Here is a 21,655-nt window from a genome sequence, read left to right on the forward strand (position 1 = left end):
GGGAATAGTTCAGGCAAAAAATTTTTATTGACCTTATAAATATACCTGTCTATCAGCTGTTACTCTAGTCTTCAGTGTCGCATGATCCTTCAGAAATAATCAAAACTTTTCTAATCAATATTGAAAACAGCTATGCTCAGTGAATGTTCAATGAATGGAAAGTTAAATCGAACACCCACCGTTCATTTGAAATAGAAGTCTTCTGTAATATTCTAAATTAATGCATCCTTGCTGGATTAATTTGAGTATTAATTTCTTTCAAAAACCAAATTAATTTACTGACCAATAAATATATGGTTTGCATGCTTTGATGTAATTTGCATCGTCAGAAGAACTTCCTTAAGACCATGTATTTGCCCAAGTAGGTTGATTTAGGTTCATGTGCATCAGATGTATTTCTTAGTCATATATGAACTTAAACTCTTAAATAGTATCTTAAATATCTATAATATTTGCTCAGACAAAGTTTAATCATTACAGAGTTGCTTTGGTGTATTCGTAGTAATAGGAACTTTGGTAATGGCAGGTGGTCTGAAGACGGACAGAATTTGTCTTGAAATATCTTGAATTAGATTTAAAATGTTTCTATTTGAACGGGATTAATTTAGACGTAAATTCTATGACAAGATTTAGCAAGCATGTTAAGCACAGTGTGATAAGTCACATCTCTTAATTCATTCCATTTTAAGAAATACCTATAAAACAGAAAACAAAAAGCGTCTTTTATTGTCTCGTCACCGTAGGGTCAATTGGTTGATCTTGGAGATAGCGGGTTAACTCCGTATCAGCGCGCGCTCTGATCGGTAAAGGGGCAGAGATTTCAGACCCTCCGTTTATTAAGGAGATCTGTCACCAAAACTCATCATCCGCGCCAAAGTTTTTTGAGCAAATTTAAAAGGCGCACCCACCCGCCATCCGCTGATTGTTTTGCGGTCTATGCTTTGCTGATGCGAGCCTCAAAAAAAAAAAAGCCATGCAATGCTAATGTATGAGGCATAGGCCTACGCTGAGTTTCATTTATGATGAGATGCGCTCTAGTTCACAGTGCAGTGCAAGTGAACGCGGCGCGCTGGTGCTTCCATGTCATCATGTTATCATTGTCTGCTATATTTGCTTTTTATTTATTAAAATACATGCAATTGGTTGATGAAACATTTATTAAAATTAAGATAAAATTTGTTCAAAACGAAATTCGTTTTTTAAGAAAGGTTTTCTACAAAGCAAAATTTTATGAAGTGGTAAATATCATGTCTGACGATTTACAAAACTTCATTAAGTGGTAAAAACCATGTCTCCCGATATATTGCGCATCTTATGATCCTATCTAAAAAATGAAAATAATTTTTGATAAAAAATGTTTGTAAAAAATATTTTTAATGACACGGTTTTGGCAGTTATAGAGTTCTAATGACGGTGTTCAACTATAACCGCCGGTCTCACGGTTATATACTAACCGTCACACCCATAATATTTTGTTACATCACTGATAAATGCTAGTATTAAATGCTCCTAGTTTAACCCAAAGCCCTGCATAACTCAACATTAAACACTATCAGGTCTTCTTTATTTCTCATCTTGTTCAAAAACAAAATCATGTTTAATTTCAACATTTTTAATCTCCCCATTAAGTCTCATGCAATGCATGCACAATTTAATCTAGAACACTTTAGAGAACTACTGTATATTTATCAAATGTAAATAAATCAAGTTTAGTTTCTAATTGTTGATTTGAAAATAATTGCGTAAATCAGTCTGTTTTCGTTTTTTTTGTGTGTGTGTATGTTTATGAACTAGTCAAGCTAGTCTGTATGTGACTAATTGGATGACTAGTCAAATTATTTGATTCATCCAACTACTTTCATAATGTCATTTCTATTTACTTAAAGGGGTCATCGGATGTCCATTTTCCTCAAGTTGATATGATTCTTTAGAGTCTTAATGAAAGGTCTGTAACATAGTTTGGTTAAAATGTATCAGTGGTAGTATAAACCACACCATTTTTACCCTGTTAAAAACAGCCCTGTCTACAGCAAACCGTTTTATTGCATGTTCCTTTAAATGCAAATGAGCCCTACTGACCCCGCCCCCTCTTCCATTTACTTTAGCCTTATTCATTGTGAATCTTACTAATTAGCACATTATTATTGATGACAGTCACTCAGGCGGGGGCTAAGGTAAGACGCCAGTCCAGTCTGTGCTATGTACTGTCAATCAAACTATTGTGGGAGGGGCCTGTCTGTGTGAAGTCACAAAGACACGCATCTGAGATCGGCTCCATTTGAGAAAGGGGAAATTATTTAACGAGATAAAAAAAAACACACTGGGTGGATTTGATCATTATAGGGTGGTTGTGGACACATACTGCCAACACACATTTCAGTTCAAACTACTTGTTAAAGTCACATGGTTAGGAAACATTGATAACTTTAGTTACTTCTGCATTGACCTGTTTGACATGTAGTGAACCATTCTGACCGCTTTCTGTTTTGGAGGTTAAAATCTCGTATATCTAGGCGACTTGATTGAACCCTCCAGAAGCAGGACAGTTCATGTTGACTTCCTTGTATTGAGTCAGATAATCTCTCCTGCAGTATTACAGTATTGAAGCAGAACTTGCCCTACATTACTGTGCCAAGTGATACAGATTTCCAAAGAGCTGTAACTAAACTTCAGATCATCGGCTCACGAGCCATCCTGCTATTTTCAGTTCTTCCCTCCAGACTGCATATTCTCAGGGTTATACTTGATGTTTTCTGTGTTTTTCTCACTCTCTCACTTTTTCTCCTCCCGCCAAACATGGCCTATTTTTCATGCACAAACCACTCCATGCTGAAGTGATACCCAAACCCAGATCTCCTATAAATATCTTCAGCACTGTCCGAAACAGTGCATTTCTGTTTAGATCTGACACACTATGCATCGGTGGGCTCTTCAAGTACCATCTGTCCATAGATCTGTACGACAGGATCTGAGAACGTTTCCTTCTCACCATCAGGAACTGAAACTGTAGACTGAAACAGCAGCCGCAGACGTGTATTAGCGGGGGCTGTTTCTTGGCGACGCGTCCGCTGCATGCTCTGTTTAACATTACGCAGACTCAGAGATGGCAACAGTGCTTTTCATCAGAGAAGCTGCAGACGAGCTCTTCCTGTTGTGAGTCTCTGATAACCGCCGGCGGGGGGAGGGGTGGAGGAGAGCCAAGCCTCATTGTGTTTAAAATGTGACCATTGTCTGATTGGTCTTCGGAGCCGGTCCATGGAGCTGCGGGAAATGGGTCAGTGAGTTCCCACAAGGCAGCCTGCAGCCAGGGAGAGCCTCTGATTCACACCGAATCATTCGCCTTGATCTTCTTCATCAGAGCCATGCTCAAGTCTCAGCTGGGTCACTGCTTAAAGGAGCCGTTCAACCAAAAACGCCAATTCTGTCATTTGCTTGCTATTTAATCGCTTTAAGCTACAGGCAGAAAGTCCCCGGTGATCTTTCTTTTTCGTAAGAAGTGGAGATGCTGAGCTCAAAAAATGTCTTCTGAGGTCATATGAGCAAGTTTAAAACATTATTCAAAATCACCTGTCACTTTTTAAGGCACTTGAGAGACAATTTTCACTATTTTATTATTGTGGCTAATATTAATTACTGTAATGATATTACAACATCTATAGGGATTTTTGATGCATTTATAAATAAAGCAATTATAAGAAAGTAAAATGCATGTTTAATTTAAATATATCTTTTTTTTTTGGGGGGGGGGCCAATACATTTCACTCAAAATATGAGTGTAGTGAGACTAAAAGAGAGTTTGTATGGAAGTTTGTTTCCACCACTTAATTAAAAAAACAAGTAGCTAATTTCAGAATTAGACTTTTTGTCTTAGAATTGCAAATTTACACACAACTCTCTCAGTATTGATGCAAATTCACAATTGCAAGTTAAAATGTAACAATCGCATGATGTAAACTCTGGGAAACAAAGTCAGAACTAGGAAATATAAACTTATAATTCTGAAGTCCTAATTTTATATCTCAATTCTGACTTGGTTACGTGCAATTGCGAGCTATATAGAGTCAGAATTGTGAGATGAAATGCTCACAATCATATGAAATAAACAAAAGTTTTACACAATTGCGAGTTTATTTTTCACAATTCAGAAGAAAATGTCAGAATTTAAATTGTGACAATACATTTAAATTGCGAGAAAAACAAGAATTGCGAGGAAAAAGTCTTATATCACGCAATTCTGAGAAAAACAAACTTGCAATTGCGAAAAAGTCACAATTGTGAGATAGTCACAATTACCTTTTAAATGTTTTTGTTCAGTGGCAGAAACAAGCTTCAATACATTTGTAACTTTACAAAATCATACAAAAAGAACTTGTTTATCAGCACTTCCTGCAGACTTTTTTTTTTTGTCTGTCTGCATGAATGTCTCATCTTTTGCTGTCATCTGCGATGACATGATTTTGAGTGACAGGAGTAGCTACATGCCAAGTTGTCATGCTTGTCATCTTTTAGTTTCATGACAGGTGGCAGCTAGTGGTACCTACTTTGTTAGCGTTTTAACCACATAGTCACTGTCACTGTATTGCTTACAATAGTGTGTTCCACTCAACTACTGCTCATGCTCACAGAAAAAGCAAAGTCCGCTCAATTAACGTGAACTTATACTTGTATGCTTGCTCCTGTTTTTAGTAGTGCTACTGTGCTATAACATGGTGTACAGCTGCACTGGGCAATGCTGGTAAAATGATGCTACATTCAGTGACACTATTCTATGCTCATATGCTCTCATTATAATAGCTTTGTAGGACTAATTATTTGGATTTTTTTTTTTTTTTTTAATCCAACAACATCTGTTTCTGTTACATTGAATTAATAAAAAATAATAATATTGATATTTAATATTAAGGTAACACTTTACAGTAAGGTTCCATTGATGTTATTTAATGTATTAACTAACATGAACGAACAATGAACAATACATTTATTACAGTATTTAATAATCTTTCTTAATGTTAGTTAATCAGAATACAGTGGACAACAGAACAACTGTTGATTTAATAATTAATTAGTAAATGTTAAAATTAACTTGAACTAAGATTAATACATTCTTAGTTTGTTAACTAAGTAGATAACTAAAGAACCTTATTGTAAAGTGTTACCAATATTAATATAAATTTTGTCCAGTCTTCTTTCAGTAAAAGTGTGGCTATTTTATTGTCTTTATTATTATTATTTTTATATATATATATATATATATATATATATATATATATATAATATATATCATTAAAATTTTGTTACATTTAAAAATCATTCCAAATTAACTTCATATAATTTAATAATATAATAAATAATCATTACAAAGCTTTTTTTGGTTTTCAGCCAAGTGCATCCAGAATTTTCATTTCGGTGCATCTCTAGAAGAATACATGTTTTATTTAATTTAATTAAAATGTAACCGTAATTTACTTTCGAATGCCCAATTTCTGAAAGGTCGGAAGAACTTTTTGTACAAGTTCAAGTTGCACTGTAGTATCGCAATGTTTTGCAGAATATGGCAGTATATTTAAAACCGCAATAATATTGTGATAATATCGTATCGTGAGGCATCTCTACAATACTTAAAATACGTTGCAGCAGGTCTAAATTGCATTAGCATTGCATGGGTGTATTAGTCATATTTTATCATCTATTTTATTTTCCCTCACTCCAACGGAAACCCATTAAAAATGAAGAGTATTCAGAACAGAACAAAAAACGAAAAATATAAACCGTTTAAGTAATATGATAAAAGCAAAACTGAAACATGCGGTATGCGTGAAATGTGCTGTACAAATAAACTTCGGCTCACATGTTTCTCTCATGTGGCATGGATCCAGATATTTTGCATGCTTGGCTCTGCACATTTCAGAGAAAAACCTGACCTACATTTCAGAAAAAATAATGTAATATGTTGTTTGTATGGAAACAACATGGAAATTTCAGGCTAAAAAACAAAACAAATATTATGTATGTAGGCTACATCATGCATAATGTGCTTCTCAAGGCACAATGTTTTTCTAGATTTGAACTACAAGCCTGTACATTATTACACAGTGATCCATGGAAAGTGTCCTCATCACAGTGGCGTGGCCTTTGCAGAGCCAGCGTGCGTGTGAAGGATTTCCTGCTGCCGCTTCCTGCTCCAGTCGCTAGGTGTGATTTTACCCCACAGGTGTTTTCTTTGGAACGTTACCTGTTTTTTTCTGCCATATGATCCCGCTAACCCTGAGGCGCTCTGCTGCTGTGGAGTGTAGCAGTGCTGCGGTGTCTGTCACATTGTGCACTGTTGGTCGTCCGCGTGCTCTCACGTCAGGCCTGCTGTAGCTATAGCAGCGCCGGTGACCCGAAGGGTTAAAGGCTGCATGACGGGCTGGCGTTTTCCGGATAAAGAGCCGTGTGGACTGGTGCAAAAGAGGGAGGACAGATTGTGGGAGGTCTGTTTGATGGGAAAGTTGTGCCAGCAGGCAAATCTCTCCTGTACCTTCCTGCCCCCTCGTTCACACACACACACACACACACACACACACAGACCCACAGACCAGCATTTGGATTATAGCTGAGTTATGATAAGTGAGGAGCACAGTTTGAAGACAGCTGTGAAAAACAGGTTCCTACATTTATAGTTTTGGTGCTTGCAAAACTTACCATCACAATGCTTGAGTGTTGTGGTTGGTTGCATTCCTGAGTGTTTTTAACCTGTTGCTATGCAGTTTCTAGGGTGTTCTGTGGCTTTGCTGGTAGAGAGAGACTCGTCATTGGTTACAAATTGGTCTTTTTTTTTTTTTTAAGGTTGTTCCTGACAATAATAAAGCCCTATGAAATCTTTTTCCCCAGTTTAAAATTTACAGGATTCTGTTTGAATGGTTGAATTTTAGTAACCTAAAAGCATGTCTTATCAAAGGAAGTAATGGAACATAGAATTTAACAACAATTTATATAAAGTTTATTTATAAAATTAATTTAGAGCCATTTGCAGATATCTCTCAAATTCTGTGTTTTCCTTTTAAATGGGTAATTAAAATAAAAAAAGTATGTCTAATTAATTGAAATCATAAAAGTTATGCAGTATAATAACAATAAAACGTTTAACAAAAACACAGTTTAGAGTGTTATGAAAGGTTTAATTTTTTTCATGAATTGTTTAAAATTAAAAATTAAATTAATGTATTTAGCAGATGCTTTTATCCAAAGCGACTTACAGTGCATTCAGGCTATAAATTTTTACCGCTTCATAGAGCAATGCTCTACCAATTGAGCTACAGGAACACTATTATATTATTATTATTATATTATTAAAGTTTTTTTTTTTTTTGTCTAATCAGTTTAATCTGTAACTTACCTAAAACTATTAAAAAAATTAAGTAGCAGTCATTCAAATTGAAAAAAAGGTTAGTATAAGTCACTGCGGTTGCAGTAATAATTGATAACTTTATTTTAATGTGTTTTTAAATTTTTTAAGAAAACCTAATCTGAAATGCCACCGTCTATCTGAGATCTAGAAACTATAAAAATATTAAATTTATTAGAAATGCAAAAACAAAATAATTAAATAAAATAAATCCTAAATGGTACTAATATTTAGGGGTAACAAAGCTACAAAGATGAACCTTGCAGTGACACCTTTGTATGTTTCTGAAAGTGTACTGTATCTGCTAGGTCTGCTAGCCGGTCTGTAGCTCTGATACAGCTCAGGTCTTTCCTTCAGTGTGTTGTATGAGTCTGTGGTGTTCATCACTGTTGGCTCGCTGAGCTGCATTGCTCCTGAGAGACAGTCGCATCCTCTCTGAGGACTGTATCGCATCGCATGCGTCACACAGAGCTGTCAGCACCAATAGGAAGTAAAACTGTAAATTAACAAATTACACATGCCTGTGTTTAATCCTCAGGAGAGAAAATGCCTTGAAACAAGAATAAATTACGGTTGCACTTTATTTTACAGTACGTGTACTAAAATGTACTTATAGTGTACTTACAGTGTATTTATCTAAGAAAGTTCTGGTAACATAAGGTAACTACATGGGGTAGGGTTAGGTTTAGGGGTAGGTTCAGGGTTAGTACCTAGTTATTACATAGTTATTGTAATTACTATAATAAGTACATAGTATGTACATGAGGAACAGGACTGTAAAATAAAGTGCTACCGAAATGAGCATTTGTAAAAGAAGCGTGTAGTAGCGCTTGTGCTAGATGCTGAATTGTGTCATAGTTGCTGGAAGTGTCCTGTTCCTCTTCCCTGCGGCTCTTACACACTCTGTAGACGTCTTAATGTTGATTGCAACAGGATCTGGCCGTCATTGTCTGTAAGTGTGTTAAAAGGGAAACACTGAACCTCGGACCCGATTGCATGTGTCACGCACGCCCATTTCCCTCCGCAGGGCGACGTCAGTGGCGTGTGTTTATGATGACTGATAAGAGCAGCGTGCTCTCTATCACTGTCTGCACAAAGCTTCAGCCCCACGTGTGTGTGTGTGTGTGTGTAGAAAGTGATGTTTGACACTTTGCTGTGGATCTGCAAGAAGATGGAACGTTTCTAGTCTTATTTTCCATCATTTCTTTTGTCAGCAGACTAGGGCTGTAAAGCTTGAAAATGTCAAAATACAACATACAAATCCCCATAAAACTATCCCAAATTACTTGTGCCTTACATCCAAACTATTTTGAGTGATTATAGCAACCCTTCGTCCAGACCAATGTTATTACTGTTAACTGAAACTAAAACCATAAAAAAGACTTATTTTATTAAGTTTATTTCAACTTGTTGCCAGGGCATAATTTCTCATCTTTTAGTTAAACCTGAAGTACTAAAATTACTCGAACCAATACGTAAAAACTTAATAGACATTAAAAAAAACACAACATTGAATGTTAAAACATTATTTTAACTTCATTAGGTGCTTTTGATGCTTCAAATTTATTTTCATATTTTTGGGAAGCAAAGCATCTGAAACAGAAGCAGTTTGACTAAAACTATTTGGGGGAAAAATAGTCTGAGTCATTCACACTGTGAAACCAGGACAGTATAATTACATGAATTAAAAATAAAAATCAGTCAAAATATCTGATAATTTGGCCTTTTTGGGAACAGGCAAGGTTAGTTCGAAGATAGTAAAATATTCAGTAGTACTACTCTTAAAAACGTTAATATACTAATTTATTCGTTCATTCATTTATTCACCTATTTATATGAATTTAGTTTTTGCTTAATACCTTTAGTCTGTTTTCAAATGATGATTAGAAATGCATATGTATTCAAGGTGTAAGGAGATTATCAAATGATTATTGATTTTTGATGGTTTAAATTGGTTACACCATTGTTATTTGGTAGTTTTAGCAAACAAGAATGAGTAGATATCTAAGATCTTGACACTCTTATCTGTTAGTGATCCATACCTTGTCCAGTTAATCGTTTTCATTTTTTACAACATTTCATATAAAACAAAAAAATATTTGAGGACGTCCATCAAGACTTTTTAAGCAAAAGTCTGTAGTTTAAATCAACAAAAAGACTGAGAACGTGTGTGTCCGGAGTACAAGCTTGTGTCTGGTTGTGTACAACAGTGCCTCTTCATGAGCAGTGGTTTGGATGTCCGCGGTCCGATCACGTGATGTTGTCTATCTGCTTCTTCACACTCCTCCACAACGCTCTGCTGATGTAATCCAGCGTGTCTTCATCATCACATGAGCCCTGAAGCAGCAACGTTTCTGGGTGGAATCGGAAATCTTTCGCACATATCTTCCCACACTTCTCCCAGTAAAGCCCGAAGCCGAGAGGGGTTTTCCCTCCTGCGCTGCTTGCGTCTCTTTTGTGCGCTGAAGATCACGTGTAAAAGCGGATACTCTAGCCGGCCCGTCACAATACCACAGGACTACGTAATCAGGACAGAGTGTGAGGAAACACAATGGTGCGCCTGGACCGGCTCCAAGAGGAACTAGGCTTGAGGCCGGTGTTTATACTCTCCTTAAATCAGGGGTGCCCCGATAGATCGATCGGGAAGGCATTGCTGGTAGATCACGCTTTGGGTCAGTGGTGCGAGATAACTTAAAACCCACATATATTCACTAATGTTATGACTCATGTCTAACAAAAAAGTGTGATCACCCCGGCCTTAAATCATTCATTCAGGTGGATTGTATTAGTTTATAAACCTGGACTGTTGACGTGTCATTTTCATATCACGTTACCCTTGTATGCCTGATCTTGAGCGCCGTATTACTGCAAGTGTGTTTAATATCTAATGAGCAGACATCACCAAAACAACTGCTGCTGTTGTCTGGGACGGTGTCGACCAGCGGTTCGAGGATTACTAGGATGAACTGATTCTACCGATGAACCGCCTTGTAATACAAATAAAGGTTACTTTCAGGATCAAACACTTTCTGCTTTTGTGATTTACCTAGAATTACAGAAAACAGAAACAGAAAAATAACATGTATTTTGAGTATTGTTAATACTACTAAAAATAATAATAGTAATTTTAGCTGTATACAATATTAAATGTTTTTGTTAAAATAATAATAAATTATTAGTAAAATTATTATTACTTTTTTTTATAAATCTCTTATAATTAAATTATTAAATAATAATAATAATATTCTTAATAATAATATTCAAATAATTTTATATGTGGATATAATAATAATAATTCATTAATTTTATGTAATTTACTAAACATTATTTTGGTTGTCTAATTTAAGCTACATAAGTTTAATATTAATGATATAAATAATAACTATACAATAATGCATTATTTGTTAAATTATAGCGACAATGTTAATATAATTATTGAAACATTAATTCTTATTATTATTGAACGTTATAATTTAATTATAAAATTGTTATTAATAATATGATAATATTATTTTTAATAATACTAATAATAATATATATTTAAATAATTAACAATTAAAATAATTACATTTGCCATATTATAAATGCAATACAGTATGTTCAGTATGTCATTATACTGCATAAAGGTAATAAATATCATAATGTAAATTATTTAATGTAAACTTTGCCTGAGCGCTGATCTCATTTTAATTTTTTCATACATTAATAATTGTTTGTGCTGCAGATATTGTTGGGTGCTTTTTTCTTAGAAATGCATCAAATGATGCCATTTATCGATAGACCAGATATCAAAGAGTTAAACACATTGGTAAAGTGATTATCTGTCTGTCTGTAAACAATACTAGTGTTGTATTCACACTAAAACAGTCTGATAGCAGCGTTGTTTGTCATGCAGTGGTAGCAGGACACGTCATGAATGTGATCCAGAAGTGACTCCTCTGGCTCTCTGCCAGTGAAGTGGTGAAGGTTTTGTGCTTCGTGGTCTTTCAGCTCACGCACAGCTCTGAAAGAGCAGATTGTGGTGGATTGATGCCATCGATAGATAATGGACAGATACAGATAAGCAGAACCAATGAAAACAACAAGTATCTATGCCAAGCATAAATAAATGCCTTATCAAGTCTAAACCATCTGATCTGATACCCATCTCTGGTTTCTCATTCTCCACATACTGTTTTACTTTAAAACTTTCCATCTTTGATTTACTTAACTTCTCACATCCACCTTGTCTTATTATACAGGATAAGAATAGAAATCTTTATAATCTGTCCTCAAACAGTGGTGACTTTGCTGTGGCGCTGGCGTTGTGTGTCCTGTTGTGTAATCTTCACCAGACGAGTCTTTCAGGTGTTTCATTCAGTCTGCCTGTATTCTGGAGCGTTGCATGAGCCAATCAATTTCAATAGATGATGTTCCAAGCCACTGATTTTTCTTATCGAATATCCCGTTTCCCTTGTAAAACATGTGACATTCAGGAAGTTTAAGAGGTTGTCAAACATCAGTTCTTTCAGATGTCTTCTCAACAGACTTTTAACGTCGCTCGTGCATCCAAATAGCATTAGCATTAGCGCTTGATTGTTGTCATGCACATGCAGATTGAAGGGCTCCTCATGTTGTGTGTCTGCAGAGCAGCGCCTGTGAAAACCGCTCCGTGTCGACTCAAGAGCAAACCTTGGGCTGATGCCGTATCAAGGGCTTCAACAGAATGAAAGGACATCGTATAATGATGCTGTTTTCAGGCCAGCCATGAATATAAATGAGTTTTAATGAATGTTAATGTGCTCCTCTCGGTGCTATTGTAGATGATGGGTGATTGTCGGCTGTATTAGCGGTATTTTTATATCCAAACGTGTGTTAATCTCACAAAAAAAAAAAGAGCCCAGGAAACATTAATTTGTTCATTAAAAAAAAAGACTGAATTAATTTTAGTCAGTAATTTCTCAAACTGACAAAAGATGGGACAAAAAGATTTGTTGATTTAAATAGCAGATGTTCATTTTTATTCTAGTAATGCTTTACGACATATTCACAACAAATATCATAAATTGCATAAATGTTAGTGTCATTGAGCTACTATATAGTTTTTATTAATATTGTGAATCAGGTTTTTTATATTCTCTTTATTCTAATTTTAAAGTTTAAGTCATACTTTTGTGTTTTTTTTGTCATGTTTAGTTGTGTTTTGCTTTGTGTATTTTTTAAATTAATTTTTATTTATTTTATTCATATTTATTAAATTATATATTTATATTTTATTAAATTAAATTAAATTAAAATAAAATAAAATGGTAAATGATGACTTTCTCAACTAGGGTAAATAAGCTTTTTTCATATAAGTATAAATATGACATTAAAATGACAATTTAAAGGACATTTAAAGGACATGTTTGCCAAAAGGGGGAAAAACAATCTAAAATAATAAATAATAATCATAATAAAAGTACTTTACTTTAAATTGATTTAAAAAATGTTTAAATGAGCAATACCTGCTACAACAATACCTGCTCAAGATCTATTAGGAGCCATAAAAAGCAGTTTTATCTGCTTTGTGTTCATCTTAGCTGTAAACCAAGCTGTTTTGTCAGTGCTATCCTGTATCCCTGTGTTGGTGTCCATGAATTATTAAGGTTCATGAGGTGCTGATCATGTCGTCTCTCTCCTCTAGTGCCTGAGCTGTGGTGAGGATGAGCAGCAAGCGGAGTTTGTTTGTGCGGCTGGTGCCGTGCCGCTGCCTGCGGGGCGAGGAGGAGCCCGTCACCTCGCTGGACTACTCACACAACAGCCTGGAGCAGGTCCCCAAAGAGATCTTCAGCTTCGAGAAGACCCTAGAGGAGCTCTACCTCGACGCCAACCAGATCGAGGAGCTGCCCAAAGTACGAGTGCACCCTTGCACCACTAACACACATTACATTGCATTGCATGTCTCCAAAATGTCCATTCAGTGCTTAGACGGTGAAACACTTCACTTTATTTTAGCTGGCAAGCAGCACCCCAGAGCACGTGTGGTTTGTTCCTGCCATGCTGTTTACAAGCAAACGATTTGCTTACACCGCAGGACTGGGACGTGTGAATCGGCCTATTTTTGCATTTTATTGCACACTGTACAAATCTATTGAAATTGTTAATGCATTTGGTATGAATTGGTTTAAAATCTGTAATATATTTTTTTCCAGTAACATCGGTTTAACCAAATGTTATGAAATGTTTTGTTATAAACTTGCAATTCTGAGAAATACATTTTGAATTGCAAGAGATAAAACTTATTTTGAGAGTAAAAAGTCAGAAGTGTTTTTAACTAAATTCACCATTCTGGGAAAATAAGGGCAAAATATTGCAAAATGATATGATATAAAGTTTGTGAACTCCAAATTGTGGAACATAAACGTGCTATTCTGACAAATAAAGTGAGAATTTTAATGGGGGACAAATATAATTTAAGAATTTCTTCATTTATATGCACTAATATAACGGAACATGCTAATAAATAGTGACATTTAGAGTAATATTTTGGTAACACTTTACAATAAGGTTCCTTTTGTTACAGTAACATCAGTAAGGCCTTGGGGTTTCCGTGATGCAGAAAACACAGACAGAATCGTGGAACCCAGTCATAAAAACTGAATTTACTTTATTAGTATAGATCATAAACCCCGCCCCTCCATGTAATCTGATGGGACCAAATAATTCTATTTCACTTCATTAAACATGTTTTTTGTAATTATATGATGAATATTCAATATATCATTCAGCCAGAACGGTTACAATTACAAAAGTATTTGCGATCAGGTTTCCTTTACTTGAATATAACAAAAGCCTGATAATGTTATACACTTGTCTTTCTTTTCTTTATCATGAGTGATCTTGGGTCTCAGGCATGTTATTTTCTGTAAAGCACATTGGGATTAACCCTATTTCGTTTTCTTTCACCTAACCAGAACTAATCTACTGCAAAATCTATTTGAAATCAATCCAACTGCTCATCAGATATTCATATGAAGTTTGATCTCATTAACATTTCCATGAATGTTTCCCAAAAGTCTAAATTTCTTGTTCTTTCCAGCAACTTTTCAACTGCCAGCTGCTCTACCGATTGAGTCTACCAGACAACGACCTGGCGGTGCTGCCGCCCGGCATCGCAAACCTCATCAACCTCAGGGAGCTCGACGTCAGCAAGAACAGTAAGAAAGCGGCCAATTCATCTCCTCTTTCCTCTTCCTTTTTGGAGTCTAGTTACGCTAGCGGACGACCCATAACCGAAGCGGAGGCACACTAAGATCTGCCCTGACTCACTGACCCCTTATCCGCTGAAATTCAATTCATCACGGCCAGCTCCGCATTTTGGATTTCAGTTTACGCTGAGATACAAAATTCACCATTAATCTCAGTCGGCACACGTGTTTCCATGTGTCGTTCGTTGGTTTAGAATTGTGTGCAGTATAGTTCGTTATAAGCAGTGTTGGGCAAAGTTACTTTTAAAAGTAATGCATTACAATATTGCATTACTCCATAAAAAAGTAACTAATTGCATTACTTAGTCACTTTTTATGGAAAGTAATGCATTACGTTATTTTTGCATTACTTTTAAAATCTGGACAGGGTTTGCTTGTTTGCTTTTAAAAATAAAAAAAAGTTTTTTTTTTGCAAATATAAAAGCCTCTTCAAACCAAAAGTGAAATGAATACGCCTCGGGCTGAAGGAAAAGTTAATTCACATCTGTGCAGTAGAATGCAGAAGAAGAAATTTCAGGTTTATTTTTTTTGTGAGTGAGATGAATTAATGCATATTCATATTTGCTTTAGAACTACAGTAACTTGCGTTACTTATTTGTAAAAGTAACTAAGATATTCTCTTGTAAATTAGAAAAGTAATGCGTTCCTTTACTAGTTACAAAAAAAAAAAGTAATCTAATTATGTAACTCGCATTACTTGTAATGCGTTACCCCCAACACTGGATATAAGTGCTAGAAATAACACATATAAACAAATGGGAGCTAGTAGCCTATCTAGACAGATTTGAGCAGAGCTGTAGGATTTCTCACTCAATTTGATATTCTGTACACTGATGACAATCTGAAGTGTGTCGCTGGAAACACTTTATTCTGTTCTGAAGCATGAGTGAAGAGCACAACACTACAAACACATGCTCAAATCTGGTTACACATCACTTCATCTTTCAGCTGCTGTGTGGCAGGATCTGATAAAGCACTGACAGACAGGGACGAGCTCAGCCCAGCACAGGACGTCTCATTCAAAACATTGTTTTCATGCAATACGCTCTCACATCAAATCAAGCTGCAATTTTTTCTTTCTTCAGCAAAATGCCATTCCTGCTTTACCAGAATTTCAGATGTTAAAAAAAAAAAAGAAAGAAAAAATATTCCATGAGCCACATTGAATTTAAATGGTGAATTGCTTATATTTATTCATAGAAAAAATAATTTAACAATAATAATACAAATATTTTTAAGCAGGTTATATATGTTTTTAAAAGTTTGGGGTCTGTAAGATGTCAGCTTTATTTATTTATATTAATTGTGATAATAAGATAATAAAATACTTGACCTGTTAAATATGTTAAAAATAAAATTTCGCTAGCTTTACTTGCTTCTGTTAAGATGTTGATTTGCAGGTTTCCATGAATTTAATTGATACTCCCTTCCTGACCATAACGTGTCTGTTTTTAGCAGAGCCGCTGAAGGTGGGTCTCCTTGTGTGTGTGTGTGTGTGTGTGTGTGTGTGTTCTGTGGTTTGCTCTGCATGCTGGTTCAGTTTGCGTCTGAGTGCGCTGGAGGAACGATGTCTTAACATCAGCGTCACGCTCCAGCTCGTGCGGTTAGTAGGACAGGAAGTCAGCAGTCTAGCTCGAATGCTGCTTCAGCTTGTGCTTCTAAAAACAGCGTGAGGTGTTGGGTGTTTCTTTAGTGGTCCATTTCTATAAAGACCTAGTTGATCAAGTGTTATTACTTGACATTGTTTTATGCATTGTTGTGAATTATAGCTTATTTTGATCAAATTCTGATTCCAGATAATATAGTGCCATAACCCTAAAATATAAACATCTTACAATACCTGTCAGAATTTTTCATTTTATTATATATTTTTTTATAAGAGAAGTCAGCATTTTTGATCATTAAGTAATACTGTAACAAATTACTGTAGTTACAAAAATCATTCTAATGTGCTGATTTAGTGCTTAATTGTTATCCGTTATTATTTAGGTCGATTAAGAAACATTTCGTTGCTTAATTAATATCTTTACTGTCACATTTAATTAGTTGAATGTGTTGTTGCTGAATAACTTACACCAGACTTTTATTGTATCATGACTCATACTGTATCATCGTGAATACACAAATGTTTTAAACACTGATATTTAGAAATGTTTTATGAGCAGCATGTCAGCATATTAGGATGATTTCTGAAGGATCATGTGACACCTGGAGCAATTCTGCTAAAAATACAGCATTGATTCACAGGAATAATTAACATTTTAAAATATACTCAAACAGAAAACAGTTGTTTAAAAAAATATATATATATATATTTAACAGTATTAAGATCTTTAGGGCATTTTTATGAATGAAAAAAAAAGTAAATGCAGGCTTGGCGAGCATTAAAAACTCCTGTTAAAAGATTTAAAAAGTTATAATATTAATAATAATTATTACAAAAGTACCACCACTTCATTTATTTTTATTATTTTATTTTATAGACTAAAAAGATATAATAGTTGAGATCTGTAAATAAAACTAGAAATACTATAGCATATAAATAATTAGAAGAATGATTGTGTAATGTTTTATGGTGTAAGTTTCCAGGAGGGAATGAAATAACTGAACAATGTGTTTGTATATGAATTTTCTGATGTTAGTCGATATGTTAATGTCGTACAGAATCGTTTTAAACCCTAGGCACAAAGAAGAGAGAAAACATAAAACAAGCAACTAATAATTGAATCGCTTTTGTTTCTTTAAAATTACAGGCATCCAGGAGTTTCCTGAAAATATCAAGAACTGTAAGGTCCTGGCCATCCTAGAAGCGAGTGTGAACCCTATATCAAAGTAAGTCCATGTCCAGCAGAGATGACTGGTGTGTGTGTGCTCTGTCTGTGATGTAATGAAACACTCTCGTGTCTCCGCAGACTCCCAGAAGGCTTCACGCAGCTCCTCAGCCTGACCCAGCTCTACCTGAACGACGCCTTCCTCGAGTTCCTGCCGGCCAGCTTCGGCAGGTCAGAGCCACACACACACACACACACACACACACGCACACACACAGAGACGGAACAAGATCATCCAAGCTCCTGTTTCAGATCAGACAGCATCGAGATTCAAGAATGTCCAATGTACCACGTTTACAGAACAAGCGGAAACCCAGTGTGCCTGTAGCTTTCTCTATTTCAGTTTTATCACGTGATAGAAAGTCTAAGGCCTTCTCAAGCCGAAGGGCAAACTCATCTAATCTGCGGCCTATTATGCATCAAACTAAGATTGATGTAAAGACTCAAAGCACTGCCATCAAGCTAGCATTTTTAAACATTCACTCACTAAAAAAATAAATCATTTGTAATCATTGACTTTAACCATTGACCACAAACAATCTGGATTTTATGTTTCTAAACGAAACATGGCTTGAAGACAGCTGCAGTGCAACAATCCTAAATGAAGCAGCCCCTCCTAACTTCACTTACATGAGTGTTTGCAGGACTGTTAGGAGAGGTGGGGGTGTAGCTGCTCTATTTACAGATGTCTATCAATGCAAGCAAGTGTCATTTGGTCAGTACTTTTGAATATCTAGGGATTGTGCTGAAAGGTGCTCCACGCATTCGGTTTATTATTATTAACAGGCCTCCAAAATACTCTCCAGCCTTTGTTGAAGAGGTCACAGAAATGTTATCAATAATTTCCTCAGAGTTTGACTGTTTTGCAATTGCAGGGGATTTTAATATTCACATAGATAATGCAGAAAACAAAACTACAAAAGAAATGATAACGGTTTTAAACACCTTTGACCTGATTCAGCATGTGCATGGACCCACACACAAAGGTGGACACACTCTGGATCCAATCATCAGTAGGGGTCTAAACATTTCATCCATTGTTATTAAGGACGTAGCACTATCTGATCACTTCTGTATTTTCTTTGATATATTGATCTCTGCTACCACTGAATCTAGATCTGTCTCTGTCAGAAGGAGATGCATAAATGAGAACACAAGTGTACTATTTATGGAGGCTTTATCTTAAACACCAAGCATTTCTTCAGACTCTGTTGATATTCTCCTTGATTCCTTCAACTCAAAAGTTAAGAATGTTATTGATGATATTGCTCCAATAATAGTCAGGAAGAAAACAAACAGACAGAAATCAGTTTGGAGAAGATCAACAGCAGTTCAGACTATGAAAAGACAATGCAGAAAAGCAGAGCGGATGTGGAGGAAGACGAAGCTTGAAATTCACTATAGCATCTATAAAGACCGCCTTCATGCTTATAATGTGAAACTAGCCACAGCTAGACAGAACTTCTTCTCAAACCTTATAAACAGTAACTTAAATAACACTCGTACTTTTACTCGTCTAGTAATCACTCAATGACCTAGGACCTATATATATTGCAGATATGTTTCTCTGAATATAAGCCTAACAGAGCACTCAGATCACTTGGATCGAGTCAGTTAGAAATACCAAGGGTTGACACAAAACAAGGGGAGTCCTCCTTTAGTTACTGTGCCGCTCGCAGCTGGAATCAGCTTCCAGAAGAGATCAGATGTGCTAAAACACTAGTCACATGTAGATCTAGACTTAAAACTCATCTGTTTAGCTGTGCATTTATTGAATGAGCACTGTGCGATGTCCAAACTGATTGCACTGTATTTTACGTATTCACTGTATTTTATGTAAAATAATTTTTTATTTTTAACTTTTTTAATTCATTTTAAATAAGTAAATTTTTTAAAATCATTTCCCAAGTTTTAAAATTGCTTGTTTTTATTTTTGTTATTATTTTTATTATTTTAACTATCTTTCTTTTATATAAAGCACTTTGAATTACCATTCTGTATGAAATGCGCAACATAAAAAAAACTTGCCTTTCCTTACATTAAAATATAACACAGACAAAACTCTTCTCCCAAAGCACACAAAACCGGTTTAACTTGCATCCATCAAGCTTTTTGATTTATGGAAGCGGTTAATTTATTACAATAGCATGTATAAAAATTTCCTCAGAAAGCACCTTCTAATGTTTCCTGGAGCTGGTATCATATGTAAAAGCTCAGGGAGCATGCGTTCCTCTGAAAATGCAGTGCTGTTCCTGTGAAAGGTTATATAAACATGCACACACAGCCTGAAATAGACTTCAACTGAACATGCAACATGCTGTTTTGTGCCATAAGGTCACCAGAGGACAACAATTTGCATAATGCTACTGAATACAAAAAAGAGGACAGTATATTTAGATTAGGTGGTGGAAGTCAATAGACCAGTATTGGGACATAAAATTAGCACCTTTATTGTAGAAAAACATGTCCGTGTTCATTAGCATCTTGCTGCTACATTTATTATTGTCATTAAAGCTGCAGTCGGTAACTTTTGACGCTCTAGTGGTTAATAAACTTGCGGAAGAACATCGTAGCCGGAACTACTTCTCTCTGTTTATGTCTATGAAGAATCACAAAGGTACTGGGTTACTCCGCCGCGGTATCCCCGAAGCAATCTAAAATAGTCTGAATATAAACACTTATTATAGGTGCACCCTAGTGATTCAGGACAAGCTAAAAACACGGTTTGGAAAATGGATTCATGGTGTACTCGCTTATTATATACATTTTTCTACATTTTGAACACAAACAAAGTTACGGACCGCAGCTCTGATTGGTTGTTTTTTTACCAGGAGCGGTGTATTTCTGCAAATGGCAATAGGACACTGGGAGGAGCCAGAGGAGCTTGATTTTTTTCACAGATTATCTGTCTCATATTCTACTGTCAGGACATAATGACAGGTTTAATAAATATGCAAAAAATATATTTTTACAAAAGTTACCTACTGCAGCTTTAATATGTAACGTTTGCGTTGCATTTTAAACTTCAGGTTTGGATTTTAAACTGATTTTTCACTAAATAGTATTTCCAGTGGAAATAATATACCATTCGGGCACCTTTGACATATTTTTTCATTTTATTTTTGCACCATTTGTTAATCTTTAGTTGTTATGAATAATTTATATATTTCTCTCCCATTTGTTTCCTCAGACTAACCAAACTGCAGATTCTGGAGCTGCGGGAGAACCAGTTAAAGATGTTGCCAAAGTAAGTGGCCTTCTGGGATTCATCTGAATTACTAAAATATTAAAAATCTGATCCGTGCCGCTGCGCCCCTTCTCATAATCACATGATAAACACAGACAAATGTCTCTCTTTCTCTCCCTCGGTGGCATCATATTGTTCAGCCTTATGTAAGAGGCTCTGAAGTGACATGCTGTGACAGGTTTTATTATCATTTCTGGCTCCGTTGCCAATATTGCATCATATGAGGGATCGTTTTAGGTTTTGTGTGTGAGAGCCACAGAAAAACACCATATCTGTGCCAGCCTCTGCTCCATCATTCAACACACAGCCAATCAAAACACACAGGCCTCAGGTTTGTTTGTTGGGTTACTGTAAAAACAAACCATTATGGCACTAAAAGAAATATGCATTGTCGAGAGCAATAGTGTAGTGACATATGAAGCACAACTCATGCAAGTCACTTTTGAACCGAGTAGGTTTCTTTTGGTGAGTGCAGCAAATCCCTCCACATTCAAGTGACATACATGGACTATTTCAGGAAGCATAGCAGGAAGATGCAAGTATTCTGTGATCAAATGCTGACAGAAAGCTGTCTGTTATTTAACATTATTGCACAGTGCTCTGATAACTTTGTCCCTCTGTGGCGTTTCAGCAGTCCTCTCAGATGTTCATTGTGTGGTTGGTTCTCACGATGTGTGTGTCTGTGTTTCTAATGAGCTAGGGATTGCTCAGCACTCTGGGGGTCAGGGAGTTTTCTGGCCGACTGACTGACTGGTTGCATGCTGCTTCACACAACGATGAATGAATCTCTCTTACAATCCTCTAAGCCAGCAACCCGTCTGTCTTTCAGTACAAAATTCACTTTACTAAAAAAGCCTTCGGTTTATAACCATTTGTTAATACAATTCCCAGAGCCATATATCCTTTCGACTTTGATTTCCTCTTCAAGCTGTTCCCCGGATACAATACGCCCGCAGGCTGT

The 21,655-nt window shown here is 35.8% G+C and overlaps 1 protein-coding gene across 4 annotated transcripts in view; it reads left to right on the forward strand.

Moving 5' to 3' along the window:
* LOC127966289 (erbin) overlaps positions 1-21,655 on the forward strand; it is a 71,856-nt gene that overhangs the window by 23,250 nt on the left and 26,951 nt on the right. For all 4 annotated transcript variants that reach the window (XM_052567180.1, XM_052567179.1, XM_052567181.1 and 1 more), the window contains exons 2-6: positions 13,053-13,260; positions 14,448-14,565; positions 17,370-17,448; positions 17,529-17,618; positions 20,638-20,694. In XM_052567180.1, coding sequence (XP_052423140.1) covers positions 13,072-13,260; positions 14,448-14,565; positions 17,370-17,448; positions 17,529-17,618; positions 20,638-20,694 — 533 coding nt within the window. In that variant the 5' untranslated portion in view covers positions 13,053-13,071. The remainder of the gene's footprint in view (positions 1-13,052; positions 13,261-14,447; positions 14,566-17,369; positions 17,449-17,528; positions 17,619-20,637; positions 20,695-21,655) is intronic.

This window comes from Carassius gibelio, chromosome B10, assembly GCF_023724105.1.
Source record: "Carassius gibelio isolate Cgi1373 ecotype wild population from Czech Republic chromosome B10, carGib1.2-hapl.c, whole genome shotgun sequence".
NCBI lineage: Eukaryota > Metazoa > Chordata > Actinopteri > Cypriniformes > Cyprinidae > Carassius > Carassius gibelio.